The sequence below is a fragment of the Bombus impatiens genome, unplaced genomic scaffold, assembly GCF_000188095.3.
Source record: "Bombus impatiens unplaced genomic scaffold, BIMP_2.2 scf_0548, whole genome shotgun sequence".
Taxonomy (NCBI): Eukaryota; Metazoa; Arthropoda; class Insecta; order Hymenoptera; family Apidae; genus Bombus; species Bombus impatiens.
In genome coordinates this window covers 918,138-938,411 of record NT_176967.1, presented here as the reverse complement: position 1 = coordinate 938,411, position 20,274 = coordinate 918,138, and the positions used below count along the sequence as shown (strand labels likewise).

Genomic DNA, 20,274 nt, shown 5'->3' with positions numbered 1-20,274 from the left:
GAAAAGTATTCAAAATGAAAAATCGAATTTGTTATCGATAATATTAATAAGCATATTGAATATCGATATATTGAAAACGAAGATCGATGTTTCTCTAGATTTATAGTAATTCATGTTTCTTTTTATTCATCAAATATGGCATCCTAAAATGCAAAACATGACTCAATAAAATCGAAGCAGAATAAGCAAGTTGTTACTGACTTAATAATATACATGATTTTGCATTGTACAGTGCGCTCTTTCGTAGGTTGCATCTATTTGTGCTTCTTGTGTTCGTAATAGTAAGACAGTTTCAGTGACAATGAACAAGAATCTCGCAGATATTTGTATTTACAAAAGTATAGAAGATGTTCAATCTAAGAAATTTATATACAATAAGTTGTTGCCTTATGCAGACGAAGTAGAGACAGAAACACAGGCTTTATTAGCCGAAATTAAAGCAAATTTAGGGCGTGCTGTTATGTTTAATGAAATATGGCCAGGCTGCTATGTATGGGTTACTAAATTAGGCCAGTGAGTATATTCATTTATATTATTATATTATTTGAAAGAAAGGCAATAATTACATTTTAATTATACTGCTTATTTTAGAAAATATATTTGTAATCTGGATTCATGAATATTTTTTCTAGTTACATAAACATGTATGGATTTAACTTCAGCAAAGAAGATCACATCTTGCTTATAAAGTTATTATATGAACTGGTTACAGTTTCAGAAATACCTACAGCTTCTACATTTCAGTGTCTTATTACATTACTAATGTTGTTAAAGTAAGATGATTTAACTTTTATTCATAATATTATATAGGATTATCATTTGTTATAGGAAATCAATTTCACATGTTTTAATATATATTTACAGAAAGAGGAAATTTATATCTCCTGATGAATTGAAACTGCCATGGCGACCTCTTTATAATATGATTCTTCGTATAATGAAAGCAAAAGAAAATCGTCCTGAAATGTACCATATTTGTCATCTTTTTGAGAATACAACAGAATCACTTATTGTATACGCAAAAGTTTATTTTCCTGTAAGTGAATATTTTTCTTAAGTAAATTAACAAAAGAATGAAAATTAATCCTTTATAATAGTTAAGTGCAACACAGGAGATATTAGATGAATTAAGACCAACTTTATGCCTCACCGATGTCATAACAATGTCTCAAAGTATACAACTGTTACGGTGGTTTTTACCAGTACAATTGCCTCCAAAATACCATTCAATTGGATATCAACTATGGTTTGAAGAATTTATGAAATTATGGGAAATATGTCACAATGCACCAACATGGGAAAATGAAATGATGGAGTTAATGGCAGCAGTAGCTAATTATAACATTGGATACATTAATTGGGAACCTTATATACCATTGATGTTCACTAGATTTATACGGTGCTTAAAATTACCAGTATCATATAATAAAATACAAAAACATCATGAAATAGATGCAAATTCTATAACAATATGGATAGTAGCAGTTCTGGTAAAATTTTATTGAAAATTAAAGAGTATATTTAAATAAAATATCGTTTCATATATTGTATAATGTTTTTAGGGAAATGGTTCAAGTGCTCAAACATATCTTGATAAGTTTTTGAAAACGATAGAAACATATTTTCATCCTGCTAATAATGGTTACTGGTTGAATATATTAAAAGAGATTCTTATGAAGCTTTCATTTTATTTTATTACGCGTTTGCACAAGTGAGAATCGATAACAAGTTTTATAATTAATTTTTACAAGTATTTATAAATTTATAATGTATGTCTTATTTATATTATAGAGAAAGGTATGCTGAGCCAACTTGGGAAACTCCCATTCCTGAAGAGTATAAATTAACTGATAGTCATGTTGATGCATTTGTCAAAAGTATGTTACCAGTAACTATGGCATCAATATTTAATAAATTAAGTGTTAATCATGCATCACAAGCTTTACAATATCTTGCTACTATGAGACCCAATTTGGTTATTCCATATGTTTTGAATAGAGTGTCTTCTACATTGGATTCTCTCACAATAGAATCATATAAACTGATTGCTACATTGAATTGTATGGAAGCTATAGCTAGGCCAATGGCAGAAGGGTCTAAAAATGTAAATACAGGTGTGGATTATACTTTTCTGGCTACTTTTTGACATGATTTACTATTTATTTTACATTTTTATGAATTATAAATTTCTTTTGCAGACTATACATACCCAGAAGGACCAAGACATGTTTTACCACTACTTTCTCTGCTTCTATCTAGCATTGATCCAAATAATCCAGAAAAGTGCTTTTTAGCTTTCCGTCTTATCTCAGTTTATGCCTGTTTCATACCTATTGTGGATACTTCTAAACCAATCACAGCAATAGGTGAAGAAGATAAATTAGATTATGAAACAGCGTCTGGATTTGAAGATTTTGTTTTACAATTTTTGGACAAGATATTTTCTTTCATAGATCACAGTTCTCTAGAATTGGTTAGATTAGAAAATTCTGCTGGTGGCGAGAAAAGTAAATTAGAAAAGGTCACAGAAACCGTTCTGTATAATGTGTGCATGATCCTGTTAATGTATATTAATGATGCAATATTTAAAAAGGCTTTAGATAAATTATGCACATTTATAACTCAACGTACACTCGAAATTAAAGTTGCTGGACAGTTGGCAGCTGGTTTGTGTCGAGTATTTGCCCAAGTTAATGGCAAAGAAACTTTGAAAACATTATTGCCTGTACTTTCACAAACTATCTTAGATATCACGGGCGAAAGTAATGATATTATTAAGGAAGAACATGTGGATGATCGTCTTTTATATGCAATGTTGCTTTTATCTGCAACTGTTACTACAACAGGGAACAATTTACTACCTTATATAGATACACTCACAACAGTTCTTGACCGTGTAGTGATTTTAAACTCTAGAGAAGGAAACAATTTAGCTTGTATATTATTAAGATCAGTCCTTCATTCATTATCTACTATGGTACCATGTCACTTTACATCTACTGATGAAATAAAGTACTGGGGTCAAGTTCTGGATATTAATAGTTTAGATGTCAAATGGTACATTCCTGATAAGAAAGAAATGGCTGCAATAAATCGAATATTTTTAAGATACCTTATTCCTGAAACAAGTAAATTAAAGACATATTGTAAACGCTTGATCACATTAAGGAGGTTAACTATTGATCACTTCTATATAATATTTAATGATAATATTCATTAAGAATAGGTGAAATAAAATTATTATATGATTTTAGAGAAGAGTTACTGACTAGCTTAAATATTGTAAGCACCATTATTGAAGGTTGTGAATCTGTTTTACCTATATATGAAGGGAAACCATTAGATTTAGTGAAATCGTCTTTAAAATGGCAACCTTTCAGGCCAACACTTGGTATGAAACATGAAATATTAATGCCTAATGGTAGTAACGTTAAACGTTACATTGGAACACTTATGAATAAATTGCAAGGTATAATTCTTGAAAATACAGAGGGCGATACAAAAAGTTTATTTGTTTTGATAAAGGTATCTGTTTAAATATACTATTTAGAGTAATAAGTTAATAAAGAATATTAAACACATTATAAAATTCTTTTATTCTAGATTTGGGGCTATCTCTTATTAGGACCTGCATCTGTTACAACTAATATTGTAAATTATAGAAATATAAAAAGAGCACACAAAATGATGAAGGACATGTTAGTAAGAAAAAAGGGAATAATGGGATCCTTTGTATTGCTATGTGCAGAAATTCAACACAAAACTCGTTCATATTTACAGTTTTTTAATTTAACTGAAGCTCATAAAAAAATAATGTTAAAATTATTTAGATTGGCTACTAGCAGGTACTCTGACGTGCGATGTCAAGCTCAACGCGTCCTCTTGCGGGCTTTCCATCATTTGACGTTGTCATCTAGAATCATTATTCCAAAATTACTTGATATATTGAGGGCGGATCCGGAAGCAGATCATGATGCGTATAAGGTAAGAACGACAACAATCATGACAAGCAACGTTTAATACAATTTTTTTTAATACTTCATTTTATCTTACATAGGGAGCTCTGAATATTTTAGTTGATTCTCAAGAAACAATTATTGAACATGATTGGAATAAATTGAGAGATTTATGGACAACTTTGGTACTTTCTAAACCATGTGAGAAATTATCTATAATTCGCTTGAAAGAAGATGTTGTGAAATATATAAGTAAACAATTTACAACGATCGCTATTACGTTTGAAATACCGAATACATGTTTGGAAATTGCAACAGCTTTATGGAAGACTAATCCTCAACCTACTTTACCTCAGCCCACAGAGGATGAAATTGTGGAAGGTTTAAAAATTGCACAAGCATTTAATGAAAGTAATTTAGCATCTTATAATGGTTTAATAAATGATCTCTTAAATGCCCTTTTGGAAAAGAATTTACATTGGAGACATCGTTTAATGGCAATAGACTTTATTCGACATTTAGTTCACCCAGAACAAATTTATCCACCAAAAGTAGTTCGTTACTTTGTAGGAGCATTAATACACGATTCATTAAGTGAAAGAAATATTGCTCTTCGTGTAGTTATATGTATGTTGCAACAACAAAAAAGAGAACACCCAAAGGTAAAGTACTGAAAAAATTTATTTTGCAAATATTTTTGGTATAACTTAAACACAAATTTTTTAATTTCAAGATAACTATTGATCCACCAACATCACTAGAACAAAATGAATCATCAGAAAACCAATCTGTGAATTTCGAACGAGGGCAAAGACCAGACAATGCTTGGCTCCAATATAATTTCGAAACTCGGCCCTTGACTGCAGAGCAATGGGATGAACCTAGATTTATTCATAAGCCATATCTAGGATATTACACATGGCCAAAAAAAATTGAAATGTATGCGCCGACACCTCAACAACCATGTCTAGATCCAAATGTACGAAAATTAACAGATCATGAAAAAGAAATCGATCTCTTTTTTAACGATTTGCAGAATATCAAAAAACTCATAAAATTTTATAGTCTTGAAACAAAAAAGGACAATGACAAATTCAGTTATTATAAATATCGTCTTTTTAAAGCCCTTTTTCGTAATCATGGGATAGTATTCCTAAAAAATTTTCTGCCACATTTACATGAGTTAGTGAAGGATAAACAAGAAAGTAGTCAAAGGTGTGCAGCCGAGATTATTGCGGGAATCATTAAGGGTTCAAAACATTGGCCATTTAATATGGTTTGTGAAATGTGGGATTCTTTATTACCGGTCATAAAACTTACCTTAATTAATATGACACCAGAAACTCTTGAGGACTGGGTCCTTTGTTTTTCCACAGCTCAACAATGTAGAGATCCAAATAGACAACATTGGTTACTGGAGCATTTGATGGAAGAAATTTTTGTTAGCGAATCAGAATCGTCTTTTATTGAATCGGGACGATTGTTTATTTTACAAACGACTCTTACTGAACAACTATGGCGGGTTTTGGAATTATTACAACGTTTGTTGAAACGGATAGAAGATAGATTATTAGAAAATCCATTTGAAAACGTGAGAGAACGGTTAAGTTCTGTTTTAGTGACGGTGTTCACAAGTTTAAGAACTTCAAACAATCAGTCGGTACCGCAAATACAAGATTTCTTAAATAAAATAGTGCCAAAATTACAACCTCTTGTAGATGAAAATGCAACGAAATTCGACAATGATGTAAAAAATCTGCCTGCACATGTATCTATTGTTAAATCGAACGATCTAAAAGAAATAGGAATAAATGAAGAAGAGAAAGAAAGAGCAATTCGATTACTTAAGACAATTTGTAAATGGATTGTAGATATGAATCGTCCATGGTATGGTTTACCGCCAGAATTGTATCAAATATTTCCAATCATCTATCAGATGGAAAATTGCGAAACAGATGAAGAATTGAAACAATCGTGTACATCTGCTTTAACAATATATGCACAAGCATTCACATTGCCGTGTAATATGCCAGTAGCTTTAGAAGCAGTAGAAAAAATGTCAAAGCATGTATCTTGGTGGACAAGATCTGCTTGTTTGGAATTCCTTCAAGCTTGGGTATTTTACAACATGTGTACATTTTTAAGTAATCCATCATGGGTTAATTCTGTTAAAGATATAGTTTTACGTTTATTAGAAGATGAACGAGTTGAAGTAAGAAAAACTGCTGGTGAATTACTTAGCGGATTAGTGCATTGTATGTTTATACCCGAATTAGAATCTTTATTGGTAAATATATTTGAAATATTTTTATGATAATTATTACCAGCAGTTATATTTATAGATTTTTTTCTAATTTTTCAGGATGAATTCAAGAGAAAAGCAAATATTAAATTATGTAAAAAAGAAGCTTTGAATAGTAATAAGGAAGAAACAAAAAAGAATCTAAAAGCTGATGCATTGCGTATTCGTCATGCAGCTATAATAGGAATGTGTGCATTTGTACAAGCTCATCCATATGATATACCAAAATACGTTCCTCCAATTTTTGAACATCTTCGTGCTCATATGAATGATCCACAACCTATACCAGTTAGTATCCAAAATAAATTTGAAACATGATACAATAATTCATTAAATAATAAAATTCTTCTGAGTTACAGATGACAATTAAAGAGACTTTGGATGATTTTAAAAGAACTCATAATGGATGGAGGGGTGTAGAGGAGTATATGCAACATTTCACAGAAGAGCAATTATCTGTATTGCAAGATTTAATAATGCCACCATCCTATTATGCCTAACAGAAAGTTAACATTTTTATTATATAGTAAAGAATTTTTTAGTAATAATAATATAAAAGTTGTGTACATGATATTTAACAAAAAATGTATTGGTATTTCGCTGTGAAAATATACAAGATATAATATAAAATATACAAAAGAAGCCATATTTGTTTATTTAAGACTGTCTAAATGTCAATGCAGCTTTAATATGAATTATTATACATAAGGTATATATGTTTCTGCTAAAACAACAAATTTGAATATTTTAATTAAGCTAGATATTAAATAAATGATAATTTATGAAGTTTCATGCAATAAATGGTAAATGCCACTATAATTTAAAAAGTTTAACTTACTGAAATTATTACTGACTACCTCTCAAATTAAATGTTTGTGAACTATTTTATGTTTATACCTTAATTAATATTTATATATATATATATATATATATATATATAAAACAAAAAAATAAATGTTATATCATGTAATAATGACTATATGTTCCTTAAGTCTAAAAAATATTTAAATATAGAATTTTTCTAGAGAATAGGTTAGACTACTAAAATAGGCTTGAGGCTTTATGGAAAATTCGAGTATGTATATATGATACAATAAAACTCATTTTCCATTTAGAAATCTAGTAACTTATTCTTTTAATTCCATTCATTTATATGTAATAGATAAATCAGGAAAAATATACGTCATATTCTTGTTTGTAACTTTCTTGAAATTGCAATTTTAAGTGTTTTCTAGACATGACATAGCATTTCTGATTAGACAATCACTTCTAAGTACTTGAAGTGGATAACGAATTTTCAGTAGCTATCTGATAGCAGTTGTATCGCCATGAATCGAATAGTGATATTTGGAGCTACAGGAAATACCGGACTATGTGCTTTAAATAGCGCTGTAAATAAGGGTATAGTCTTATCTACTATTTATCATTTTACTTTGTAATCTATTCTTTTATATATATTAAAAAGAGATTTTAATTATCGAAAATGTAATAAAGATATAAAATATTTTATAGACAGGTAATATCGTTATGATCAATCCTTGTATTTGGTTTTGTTTATACTCTCGTTCCGTTATATTCGCGAACGACGATTTTAATAAAAAATATAAAATAGCCAGAAAGGTTTTTGTAAAGATCTTAGACAAAGTACAAGCGTATAATATTTGAAAAATGCAAGTTATGCGCGAAACTAATTTTATTTTAATTATCTTAAAAAATTTAGGATTAAATATAAGAGCATTTGTAAGAGATGAAAGCAAAGTACCAACAAATTTAAAAGATAAAATTGAAATAGTTGTTGGAGATGTTACTAATGCAGAACAAGTTTCAAATGCAATATCTAATAGGGATGCAGTGGTTGTTGTGCTTGGCACACGGAATGATTTAGGTAAATATTCAATTTTATATGAAATATTAATTTTTCAGCCTACAATATGAGCTTAATATCCATTGCAAATTTTCATTTAGGTCCAACTACAGTATTGTCCAATGGTATGAAAAATATAATAGATGCTATGAAAGTGCACAATGTAGAAGTGGTATCTGTTTGTTTATCTGGTAAATTTTGCTAATCTAATTATTTACAACACATATTGATAATTTTCATGTATTGTTAATTAATATTTTGTTTCTTGCAGCATTTTTGTTTTACAAACCTGAAGCAGTGCCTAATATATTTAAAGATGTAAATGCAGATCACCAGCGAATGTTCGACCTTCTTAAAGAAAGTAAATTAAAATGGATTGCAATATTACCACCCCATTTTACAAGTATGTCATTATTTGTAATTTTAAAGAAATTATTTACATATATTTCACAATTACAGACAATCGTTTGTATATATATTTTGTCTATTTGCAGATGTACAAAGATCAAAATATGTAGTAAAGCATGATGAGTCTCCTGGTCGGACTATTTCCATATATGATTTAGGAGATTTTCTTATTGAAAGTCTTCAACAAGCAGAACATTATCAAAAAGTTTGTGGTATTGCTAACATTGCATAATATAACAAAAACTACATTTTGTAATGTGGTCAGAATTAAAAAATATTTTGGAGAATATTTTCAGCTTTTAGTCATATAAAAAAATAAATAGGTAATATGAAAAGGCACCTTCTAATTTGTACAAAATGTATTACATTGAAAGTATGCAGCTATTGAAAAATATTTGTGATTTTAAATATCTATTGGAATGGTTATAATTTCTTGTAAAATATGAGGATGTGTGCATGAGAAGTGTTTCTGTATTTAAAAGCAATTAAAAAAATAATTTTTTAGATAAATAAATAAATAATATACATTTGTGGAATATAAAAGAATCTTGAAAAAAATAAAACTGTTACTGTGATGATAATCTTTTTACCATATGTGTTCTGTGTGTTAAGATACCTAGATCATAGAACTTTGGCATCTGAAAGTTTGGCATTGGAGGTGGTGGTGGACCACAATATTGTGTACTTTTTTCTTTAAGCTTTGCTTTAGTAAATGCTGCACTAGAATATACAACATCATTGATGCCTGATGCTTTAAATGGATCACAGGTTTTATATCCATTTTTTAGGTAAAAAAGTTCTTGGCCTTTAGTTATTAAATATACATTTTTAATTCCTTTCTTTGCTACATGTTCCTCAGCTCCACGTAGTAGTCTAGATCCTAAACCCTGAGATCTACGCTGGTAGTCAATTATCACTAAGACATGAAATAGAAAATTAAATTTGGTTCTTGTTTGTACACTTTCATATTTTTCTCTCTGTTAAACTAATTATACATACCTGATTGTATAAAACAACTATGACGTAATCGAGGTATTAAAGATATTTTACAATGACCAAGGACTCTGTCCTCTTTGTCTATTAGTATAAGACATGTGGGAAACTCATCGCATGATACATTCAGAAATTTTAACCTATTTTACATTGAAGTTCATTTAATTGTTAAATAGGACTTTATTAAATTAAGTATTATGATATACCGTGCAGTTTCACTTCTTGGCCATTCAGAATTCAGTAATGTACAACAGTCTGGAATTAGGTCTGGTCTTTTATGAAGTGGTACTATTCTATATTCCTTTTCAATAGCAGTCATATCTTTTCTGTAATAATGAATCATGATAATATAATTTTTATGCAATTTAATTTAACTTTCTTAAGTTCGAAATATTTCAAAAAGTAGAATAGTAAAAGTTTCGCATTATTTTTGTGATAACAGTTATTAATAGAAATATTAAAAGAAATTGAAAAAATTAAAAGATTGTGATAAGATAATGGTAATGAAAAACATACAGAAATAGATTTCGCGATAATATTACGTAAAGTATCTATTTTTATAGCTATAGTCAGGACAATAATTTTCATATTTTCGGGGAAAGGAATTAAAAATAACTTGTCATGAAATATCAAAGGTAAAATTTCTTCATATTATAGAAGAAGTAACAATAAGAATTATTGTTTTATTTTTATATAAATTATGACGTGAAGATATCGAAGAAGAATCCATTAAGCAACTAGGAAGGTTAAATAATACATATTTCATATTAATATATGAGACAAAATTTGTTCGAGTAAAACGGACGGATGGTCGGAGATTGGGATCTATTAGACTGATTGACTCCTTTAGAGGGAAAAGCGTGCAACAACCTGTGATTGACAGGTATCGAAAAATAGAAGGTAACATATGCGAACAAGTGTAATAAATAGCTTGGTGCAGATGTCCTTACCGTATTTTTCTAACTGGATGATGAGAACTTGACACACAAGTTTAAAGGTCACTGTGCTTCACCTATATGTATCCCGTGTGGAAATAGCTTTGAGATTAATATCATCTTGAGCCAAGAATGATGCTTCTGTTGAACATATCCCCACTGTTACATAAAATTTTCGTAGCACCCAGTGGTATTATAGAGTACATCACCTCATTTCAAGTCATTCTTCCACTAATACGTCTTTTGTCTAATAATTATATCTTTACTTGTTAATCTTAATAGAAAGGAATTTTATACTATATATAAAATATCTGGGAAATACTTGTACTATTTTTAATTTCCAATTACATATTTTATTTTTTTACAAAAAGTTTTGTAATCTATTTTTTATTTTGTAAATTGCAATGTGATACATTATTGGGATGTTAGATAAGAAAAATTTCATATTTTTATTTGCCTTTTTATTTTATTTATTTTGCTTATTTATTTTATTTCTCTGTATAAAGTATCTCACTGGGACATGTCCATGACCCATTCTCTTTCGAACGCGAGTCTCGTTTTTTGCATTTGACCCATTTTTTTAAATAGCCTCTGTTCTACATATATATGTGAACAATGTCCTGCATTCTTTATTTCGACAGTGATGGTCAATAATTGTTTCTGAATGATACGATTTTAAGAAATTACAGAAAAAGTAATTCTTTTGCATTTATCACTTACGAAAAAAAATAAAATAAGTGTTTATGGAAATCACTATGTATGCATTTCTCATTTCTTACTTGTCATTATTTTGAATTTTAAATCTAAGGATTAATGAGATTTGAGAACCATTGTTGATCCCGCTAATTGTTTACTTGTATCATTCCTGTGTTTCTAATATCTTATTTTCAGTATTTAAGTCAAATAAGTAATGGTATTCATACAGATTATTTAGAAATATCTAGAATTACAAGTAATAATATTGCACATAAACTCCATTAACGGAAACGAGACGTATAAGCAATAGTACATTATATCAGTTGTGTGTATGAAACAAATATTTTAAATATTTAACAAACATATAATTCATAACATAAAAATGTTGTCTGCAAGACCTCCTGTAACAGGTAATAACATACGGAAATAAAGTTTATTAATACAGTTAATATAATAAACTTGTTTATGTTCTTCCTAACCTCCTACTTTTTATTTCATACAATTAATAGAAAATCCTTTGGGACTTTCTTGGCATGATAGTGCATGGATTCCTGTATTAAATCCAAACAATATAATGGACTATTTTTCTGAAAGAAGTAATCCTTTTTATGACAGAACATGTAATAATGAAATTGTCAAAATGCAGCGTTTAAGTCCTGATCAGTTACAGTAAGTAATATGAGTAAAAGCATTGTTTAAATGTAAAATATCAATAATTAAATATTTATTTTTAGAAATATGACTGGCCTTGAATATATTCTTTTACATGTTCAAGCACCTATTTTGTACGTGATCAGGAAGCAACACCGTCATACTCCTACTTTAGCAGCGCCACTTGCAGACTATTATATCATTGCAGGTGTTGTGTATCAAGCTCCTGATTTGGCATCGGTTGTGAGCTCCAGATTGGTACTTAAAATTTATTAAAAATGAGTATTATCAGGACGTATTGTTAATTTATGGAACTTCGTTTTATAGTTATCTACAGTACATCACTTACAATCTGCTTTTGAAGAAGCTAGTTCATGTTCAAGATATCATCCTAGCAAGGGCTACTATTGGGATTTCAAAAATGGGAAAGCTATGGCAGCAAAGAAAGAAACACCTGTTCGTGAAGAACCAAGTTCTCTATTTCAAAGACAAAGGGTGGACATGTTACTTGCTGAACTTACACGGAAATTCCCATTGCCTGTTCCAAAGCCAGTGCACCAAGCTATAGAACCTTGTACATACTTATTTTGGTAGTTTCTTTTGAAATATTTTAAGCATCAAAGTAAAATTAATTTGTTAATCTTTTAGCAATGGAAATTAAACAAGAAGTAAAAACAGAAAAGAAGGACATGAAACCACCACCAGAAAAGAAACCAAAAGTTAATTAATAAGGGTTTATAATGGTTTAATAAGAATATAAGACCAATAATGTTCTATGTATATATTGTATTTTATTTCAATTTTTATTTTATGAAATAGGTATTTAGCATTATTAATTATATCTTTTTCGTTAAGTAAAAAGTGTGATGAACTGGTGTGCATGTGAATATATTTTGGCAAACTACTGAATTTGTACGAAATTAAAAATAAAAAATAGAAAATATTTGTCACTTGGTAGTATTTTATTTTTTCCTGCACCATGGACAATCTGGATTATCCACTTCTTCTTCTACATTTATTTTTATCCGTGGAGTCTCTTTCTTCTTAATCTTCCCTTTTTTATTAAATTTACGACAAAAGGTAGAATCTGGACATTTAATTTTTTCTTTCTCGGATGATGGATGACGGAAAAATCCTTGATGTTTATATGCTTGCATTAACCAAAAATATCTTGATGTAGCAATTGATCTGATCTATAAAATTACATTGTGTTGTTATAACTATTGAATGAAATTGAGAAGTATTTTGTTACAAACTTTCATATTAATTTGTATAATCGATTTAATATGATGCATTACGTTAAATTTTCAATTAAGGAAATGGTTATGAAAATATTTTAGGACCTCAAAGTGATATTAATAAAATATACTAGTGTTTCAACTATTTTTTTAGAGTTTCATTTGTAATTTTCTATTACGAAGAAGAATGGCACGTAAGGTAAAAAATGATATGTGACGGAAATACGTGTCCTGAGAAATACGTAGATGAAACATTTTTCGGACAGGGTACCTGTGATTCTGACAAAGATGAATTTATACAAAATTTGAAACACGAAAAGTGCAAAATAATTCAGTTAATTCGTCGACAAATGCGTAAATTTTATGATACTCAAGTAACATTAAATATCAATGAAAATATTTAATTTGGGATTTACGCTCGTGTATCTTAGAGGAATAGTATGATCTTTTTTTTCCCAGTACAAAGCATCTTCAATATCAAATGGTTGGCAAACAAGATACATGCAAGAATCGCCAAATATGTCACATATAATAAAGCGCGAAGTGAATATAACAGAAGATACGAATAAAGAAGCAACTGATGTACCGAGAAGGAGTACAATGTCAGATGGTCAAGTATTGTGTCTGCGTACCCTGGGAAAAATTCGAAAAAATATTTGTATGACAGTTTTAATTGCTGGAATCATCATACTGATGGCAGTGATTTACGGCATTTATTTCCGCGCTTATCTTTGCAATAATGGGAAATCTTGCATCACATCCCTTCAGTACACTCACGTTAAACATGCATTATTTTAAGTATGCACGACAAACACGAGAGATTAAGATAAATCGTTGGAGAAGATAATGGATATTGTTGCGATTGTGGGTAAATTTCTCAACAAAATAAGCAAACCATCTAAGACTTGACACAAAATATATTAAACTTGGAATAATACACCATGTGTAGCGTTTAGTTAGTATGCAACTAGTCTTGACGATTTCTAGATTTTTTTTCAGTTCCATAGATTTTTCAATGATGAGACATTTGACTTGTAAGCAGTGTTAACACGTCGTCATGTTCGTACTATGCCATTCCTTCGTGCAATGTACACCAACTCGACGAGGAGACTAGTTGCAGTTCGTTTGACGTTCATCCTCAGTACCCAACATAACAATTATACGGTACGATTGTTTTTTAGGCTTCGAAATATCGGTCCTCTTGATATGTTTCGCTCATTCGTTCTCTCAGATACTTTTTACACACAACTTTCTGGACCGGGTATAGAGTTGGCGATAATGATCTCTTTCATTAAATTACGATCAGCTTTAAAACTAATAGGTTCCCAAGACTTTGTAGAGAATGGATTCAACTATAAAAAAAAAAAGAAAAAAGAAATGAAAAAAGAAGGGAAAAAGATTTACAAATTACATTAAAAATATTAATTATTACTAATATTATTATATAGTACTACTCACGCTGCATCTGTTACTTTGAAGTCCTTGCTTATGAATATCGTACGGTGCAAACAGCGTATCTGGTCGTACAGGTAAAAATAATTGTGGTTCGCGTTTTATCTTTTCCTGGTCTAAAATCAAACTCACTACATTATCCTATCCATACATTATGCATATTATGCATACATTATAACAGAAATAAAAGCGGATAAACTTTTACCTTGTGGCGACTGTATGATATCTGGCTGATTGTTGAGTGCGTAGTCAGTGACCTGTTTCAACGTGTACTCGACAAAATAAGTATGATCCCCGTGTGTAACATCAAGCATCGAATTATTCCTCGAATCTGGAGGAGTAATTATCGGTTGTTTCATGTAAGGCTCAATATGAACCGGAGAAGTGGTACCTCTGCGTCGGTACATCACCGACATTACTAAAAGTGCAGTAATGCCAAGCGCCATGAAGCCGGTAAGAAATAGAATAATTGGAACCATGCTTACTCCCCTATCTAAAACAACGAATTACCAATAACACTTGATACATTCAATATATGATATTTCTTTATCCTTTTGAATTGCTAGGAAACGCTGAAATTATCTGAATTATCAGATTAAAAGATTACTTTCCAAGTACAATTTCTTACCCGTGTGCTTATCGGAGTCCTTTAGCATTATATCCTCTAACAGACTCACTTCGCTTCTTCCTTTCGCGTTTACGGCATAAGTAACGAGATAAAAATGTGTCGCTGGTAGAAGATCCGCTACAGCAATCCTAAATACTGGTACGTCTGCGGACACACTGGATGCATTCACTCTTAAATTACCAGTAAGAACTTCGTACGCTTCTAATCGAAACTCTTGCCTTAATCCACCATCGTATCCCGGCACACATTCCACTTCTAGGATCTCGGAACTTTGATTCAAGGATGCTTTTATCGTACAATTGTTCAGAGGATTTGGTTTCACTGGGAATGTAAATCAAATTGGTTTCTTGTCTGTACGATACAGACATCTGTTATGAGTTATTTATACATAGAAGTTACCTGCTGGAATGATTTGATAGATACAAGGCGCTTCCTGCTTTCCTATTATGTTTCTACCCCAACACGTTAGAGCTCCGTAATCTCTTTCAGACACTGGCGTGTAAACAAGTTCGCTCATTGTTCCGTTATTACCATCGAATTTCGCTGGTGCAACTTCGAAATTCTCGCCGCTATTGTTGAACTCCCAGACGAATTCTACCTCGTTAGGATCAGCGTCCACCTCGCATCGAACTTTTACCGATTCTTCTAACGATGCTCCGATGATGGATACCTCTTTCGCTTTGCACACTGGTGCGACTAAACATTAGAGTCGAAAAGATTGAACAATTGTAGTGAAATCATTTATCAATTATCTTTTATAATATTTATAGTTTGAACATATATTTTTTTTTAAACTTACATTGTACTCGCAAAGTTACTACTGGACTGGTAGTTTCACCTCGGTCATTACTAGCAAGACACGTGTAATTCCCGGCGTTGTCTCGACCTATCTTTTGCAGTACGAGACTCTGAGTACTCATGATTATTCCAGCTGAATAATTTTGCGTTAACACCGCATCCTATTATTATTTAATAATATTATTAATTATTCTTACAATAACTGCTTAAAATAAATTCTTATTAATAACTGGTATTACAACAAGTAAGTAGGTAATATAACAAGTAAGATACTTACGTTGTGCCTCCATGTAATTTTATGGTGTTCTGGGTTAGCCCGAACTTTGCACTCGAAATATACATCGTCACCCTCCTTTATTTTTTCTGCATTTAGGGTACTACCCAAGTGTAATTGTACTTTAGGTGGAACTGTGAAATAAACATGAAATGTTTATTTGAACATAATTACTACAAATTTCGGAGTACTCACAAACTACGTTTAATTGAAAGAAATCTTCTAGATACGCGTCTGGCAGTGATGGGTTTTCTCCTCGGCACTTGAGGATTTTCCCGTGATCGTCGGGAATCGGTGAAAACATGAGCGTACTTAAGACCACGGAAGTATTACCACCATCGATTACCTGAATGATTAAAACTTTCATAAATAAAAATATCATGACATTAATTACAAATTTGTAGCAAAATCATCGACATATACTTTGCCATTGTGATAAATGGTGTTTCCTTCCATCCAGGTAATTCGTGCTCGAGGATGCGATCCTGTTGTCTCACACGTGATGGAGTAGTCTTTCTCCGTTTCTAGCATCGTTGGTTTTAATAAAATTTTCACCGACAGTGGTTTTACTGAAACAATAAAATATCATTATACTATGTAAAATTAATACTTTTTATGATACGAATTTTGAATACCTACGATAAACATCTAGGAGAATAGTCTTTTCTAATGGAGGTATGAGATTTGTGCTCCAGGCTCGACATTTGTAAGTTGTGTTACGATGTTCCCTTCTCAATTGAGGTACTGTTAATTTACTGACGACTAAGTTCTTTCCAATTTCCTCCAACTTACTGTCCACTTCTTTCTCATTGACCAACCAACTAACCACCGGTGTCGGTTTGCCTATGTTTAGAAAACGAATTACAGTTGATCTTCAACAAATTTAATATCATATTTTTAGTATTAAATAATCAACAAAATAAGAATTACCTCCTCTTACTTCGCAAGATAGACCAAACTCGACGCCTACTTGAAGTGGACCTGCGGTATTACCCACAACCACACCAGAGCTGTCGTAAATTAAAAGCTGATAAGGTGGAACTGAAAACAATTTCGAAATAATTCCAAGAACTTTGAAGATATTCTCACGAACGTTAAACGCTTTTTCTATGTTATACACACGAATTCTTACCTATTACAGTGAGGTTCACTTGAAAATTCTTCGTGGGCGAATTTTTGAAATCTACTCTACACCGGTAGATCCCTTCATCGTCCAGTTGAACCGCTTCCAGAGAAAGAGTAGCCGGTTTCGTCACGGTAACGAAGTAAGCTCTCGGGCCAACCACGGTGCTGTCCGACCAATTCAGAGCTTTGTTAAATGCTCTTCCTCGCACGTCGAAACTGAAACAGTCAACCGTTTCAATATACCTTTCTAATTAAATGAAGTTTATTATTTCAAATGAATTTTCTAACTAAATCATCTTTTAATAGAAATAATACCTGTAAATCGGTTTCACGGCGTCATCGCGAAACCAAAGCACCATGTATACGCGATCTTCACGCGTGGACGGTTCAATGTCACAAGGCAATCTAGCGGTGCGTCCAAGAACGGCACTAACTTCAAAAGTTGCGACTGAAAAGAAGATAGATAAAGAATTATATTTTTATTTGGTTTCTCCAGAATATATAGCAAATATATAGGTTGAATTTATCGGTAGTACCTCGTTAATTGTTTGTTGAATAATCGTTGAATAATTTACTGAAATTTAATGTGAACGGTTGCGATCACTTATGAAGTAACGATTCCAGAATATCTATGTACATTATTATTATGTAGCAAGTAGTACAAGTAAATATGTCAGACATGTGGCTGATCAATGTACACGAAATCTACTGAAGGCACGGCAATCTTAAGTATTTGGGACAAATACCTAGCGTCTCTACGTTCTAAGCTATTTCATATTGCTGGAGATCGACTTAAGTAGATGCGACCTATAGTTAGTTGGTCAGACATATATTTCCGACCAATCCTGCATACATCAACAACTTACATAAAATGTTTTCTTTGCAAAACTCTTTTTTCTACTCTAAAAATAATAAAAAAGAAATAATACCATAGGATCATTCATCTGTTTCTTCAAACTTAACTGTCTTAGAATTTTCTATTCTTCTTTGTGAATATTACCCATTCTACTATTCCATTGCACAGCATAACTTTAACTATAACATTAACAACGTACCTAAATCATCGTCCTTATCCCAGTTCCCGGTGGCGTTCACGTACACGACTACAGCAAGCATGTAGCCGACGATGATTAGCTTGATCGTGATATCAATGAGCACCCCTAACGCCATCCCAAGAGGGAACGGTTTAAGGGGTGAGTTCGGTACATTCAGATCCGCTTTTTGCATAATGTCGCCCCGTACCGGCCTGTCCTGTGGTTCTCCTTTATTATCATTCCACGTCGAGAGGTAGACGGCCTCCTCCCACCTCCTCCGTTTCGTGTGCGATGCCCTCGACGAACGTACGATGTCTCGACTCTCTTCTTCTCTCCCTCCTCCTTTTTCACGCTATCTCTCTCTTTCTGGAGTAGTGACAAAGGGACAGGGCGCAGGACACGCTCACCGATTAATTCTGCCGCCGTAGGAACTTTTCGGCCGATTTTCCTCTACCCGTTCTCTGCTTAAAGCGTACATCGAGAACGGATTGTTCGTAATTCCAATGAATTCCGTGTATTGACCAGCGATATGGAGATACTTTTGCGTTATTCTCGTCGTCTTGATCGCATTCTTTTTTTGTTGTCGAATCAAGTCAATCTGAATATAAGATACGGCCTTCGTTTTGAGTTAGCTCGATTCATTTGCTTACATCGATTCTCAGGAGGTTGGAGAGCGTGAGAAGGCTGCAATTCAAAACCTCGATGAGTCTCGATGGGTGGCAGTTTAGTAGGTCGTAATACAAATGTGTTTAAAATTATTGTCGATTCACGAGCGTAGAGGCGCCGGCTCTTATTAAACCACCGATGAGCTTCGACAATGGCGATAACGATTAGGAGGACACTTTTATGCTTCTCTTACACCCTCGTATGCTCCCACAGAAATCACCGCTTTCGAGGGTGAACAGTGGGTATAATATATCTCGCAGACTCGTCAAGATTTCACGATGGAAGCCTTTGACCGCACTTCGAGAAGGAATTCGTACTCGTTCTATAGTCTTCCTCCGTGTATAGCACCTTGCTGGAGCTTCGATCATCAGTTTCCCGATTTTCGTCAAGGAAAAAATGAACGCACAGGGAGGATATTCGACGAATCACCTTTCGCGAACTTTTACGCGAGCACCATTCTCTTGCACTGTTTCGCGAACTGATTGGAAGAAACGTTTGTCCGTTTCGGATAACGCGAAAGCTTTCTCGACATTTGGAGGGTTGTTCTCTGATAAGGAAAAAGACAGTAAGATAGGGAGCAAGACGAGAGAAAGAGAGAGAGAGAGAGAAAGAGAGAGCCGACCAGCGGTGCTTCCTCGTAACCGCGTCGTTGCAATGGACACGCTTTGCAGGCGTCGCTAACCCGACGACGATGAGCGCCGATCGATTTTCGTAAAGTCAGTCTGATCTCGCTTCGTGTTTCGACGCTCTCGATTCCCGCACGATATATAACCCCTGTGTGTAGCCTGTTCCGCGCAACGCACACACGCGACAGCCTGCGAATAGCAACGAACCTTCACGACGAGTCGCAACCCCTTCTTTCTACGTAGAAAACGATACGAGAGCTACGTTCAGGGATGTTCATCGAGTTCGGATAACAGTTGGACCATCACGTGATCGGAAAGACTCTTTGATCCTCACGACGATCTTCAGAAAACCAAGGGTCTTTTTTGATTGTTGATTTAGCGTTTTTGTGTGTGAACCGAAACAATATGGTTGTTAAGGATATGTTGAATGATCGATATATTTTTGATACTTTTCGATGAGATACGTGAGAGTTTATAGACATTTTGATAATTTTCGTTTAGAAACATTTCGATGTATTGGGTAGATTTAAGTAGATATAGTTCTGTTTAGTCAGACGACGAAGTAGATCGATAAATTTAAAAATAAAGTATTTTACCTTCTTTGGATATCCACCTATCTTCGTACTCT

The 20,274-nt window shown here is 32.4% G+C and overlaps 6 protein-coding genes across 10 annotated transcripts; 4 read left to right on the top strand and 2 right to left on the bottom strand.

Moving 5' to 3' along the window:
* The first annotated feature begins 96 nt into the window (after positions 1-96).
* Positions 97-6,897, top strand: LOC100749485 (proteasome activator complex subunit 4). 2 transcript variants are annotated; one of them, XM_003491416.4, is made up of 13 exons: positions 97-513; positions 633-773; positions 865-1,036; positions 1,098-1,490; positions 1,563-1,711; positions 1,792-2,114; positions 2,199-3,171; positions 3,255-3,525; positions 3,604-3,984; positions 4,058-4,618; positions 4,690-6,243; positions 6,319-6,546; positions 6,618-6,897. In XM_003491416.4, the coding sequence occupies exons 1-13, from the start codon at positions 302-304 to the stop codon at positions 6,756-6,758; spliced, it is 5,499 nt and encodes a 1,832-aa protein (XP_003491464.1). In that variant the 5' UTR covers positions 97-301; the 3' UTR covers positions 6,759-6,897. The 2 variants fall into 2 exon arrangements, with proteins under 2 accessions (XP_003491464.1, XP_033177871.1); XM_033321980.1 differs by having other exon boundaries at positions 382-513; positions 592-773.
* Positions 6,898-7,445: 548 nt separating this feature from the next.
* On the top strand, positions 7,446-8,907 carry LOC100749252 (flavin reductase (NADPH)). Its single transcript, XM_003491414.4, has 5 exons — positions 7,446-7,659; positions 7,979-8,143; positions 8,224-8,313; positions 8,394-8,525; positions 8,617-8,907. Exons 1-5 carry the CDS (start codon positions 7,587-7,589, stop codon positions 8,760-8,762), a joined length of 606 nt encoding a protein of 201 aa, XP_003491462.1. The 5' UTR covers positions 7,446-7,586; the 3' UTR covers positions 8,763-8,907.
* A 74-nt stretch (positions 8,908-8,981) lies between these two features.
* On the bottom strand, positions 8,982-11,238 carry LOC100749364 (N-alpha-acetyltransferase 80). Of its 2 annotated transcripts, XM_003491415.4 has the most exons (5): positions 10,781-11,238; positions 10,526-10,705; positions 9,730-9,849; positions 9,530-9,663; positions 8,982-9,446 (listed from the first exon to the last, which is right to left on the bottom strand). In XM_003491415.4, exons 2-5 carry the CDS (start codon positions 10,576-10,578, stop codon positions 9,097-9,099), a joined length of 657 nt encoding a protein of 218 aa, XP_003491463.1. In that variant the 5' UTR covers positions 10,579-10,705; positions 10,781-11,238; the 3' UTR covers positions 8,982-9,096. The 2 variants fall into 2 exon arrangements, with proteins under 2 accessions (XP_003491463.1, XP_012243887.1); XM_012388464.3 differs by lacking the exon at positions 10,781-11,238 and having other exon boundaries at positions 10,474-10,705.
* On the top strand, positions 10,192-12,755 carry LOC100749131 (mediator of RNA polymerase II transcription subunit 6). Of its 3 annotated transcripts, none has more exons than XM_012388463.3 (5): positions 10,192-10,406; positions 11,664-11,823; positions 11,889-12,063; positions 12,133-12,379; positions 12,454-12,755. In XM_012388463.3, exons 2-5 carry the CDS (start codon positions 11,729-11,731, stop codon positions 12,531-12,533), a joined length of 597 nt encoding a protein of 198 aa, XP_012243886.1. In that variant the 5' UTR covers positions 10,192-10,406; positions 11,664-11,728; the 3' UTR covers positions 12,534-12,755. The 3 variants fall into 3 exon arrangements, with proteins under 3 accessions (XP_012243886.1, XP_012243885.1, XP_003491461.1); XM_012388462.3 differs by having other exon boundaries at positions 10,192-10,423; XM_003491413.4 differs by lacking the exon at positions 10,192-10,406 and adding an exon at positions 11,288-11,564.
* A 481-nt stretch (positions 12,756-13,236) lies between these two features.
* On the top strand, positions 13,237-13,863 carry LOC112213250. The gene is made up of 2 exons (XM_024369301.2): positions 13,237-13,417; positions 13,503-13,863. The coding sequence occupies exons 1-2, from the start codon at positions 13,250-13,252 to the stop codon at positions 13,839-13,841; spliced, it is 507 nt and encodes a 168-aa protein (XP_024225069.1). The 5' UTR covers positions 13,237-13,249; the 3' UTR covers positions 13,842-13,863.
* A 79-nt stretch (positions 13,864-13,942) lies between these two features.
* On the bottom strand, positions 13,943-20,146 carry LOC100749010 (hemicentin-2). The gene is made up of 14 exons (XM_003491412.4): positions 18,376-20,146; positions 17,636-17,768; positions 17,328-17,536; positions 17,126-17,236; positions 16,835-17,038; positions 16,619-16,764; positions 16,391-16,541; positions 16,199-16,329; positions 15,923-16,082; positions 15,523-15,819; positions 15,124-15,444; positions 14,701-14,988; positions 14,502-14,611; positions 13,943-14,395 (listed from the first exon to the last, which is right to left on the bottom strand). The coding sequence occupies exons 1-14, from the start codon at positions 18,545-18,547 to the stop codon at positions 14,282-14,284; spliced, it is 2,547 nt and encodes an 848-aa protein (XP_003491460.1). The 5' UTR covers positions 18,548-20,146; the 3' UTR covers positions 13,943-14,281.
* Between the last annotated feature and the right edge of the window lie 128 nt (positions 20,147-20,274).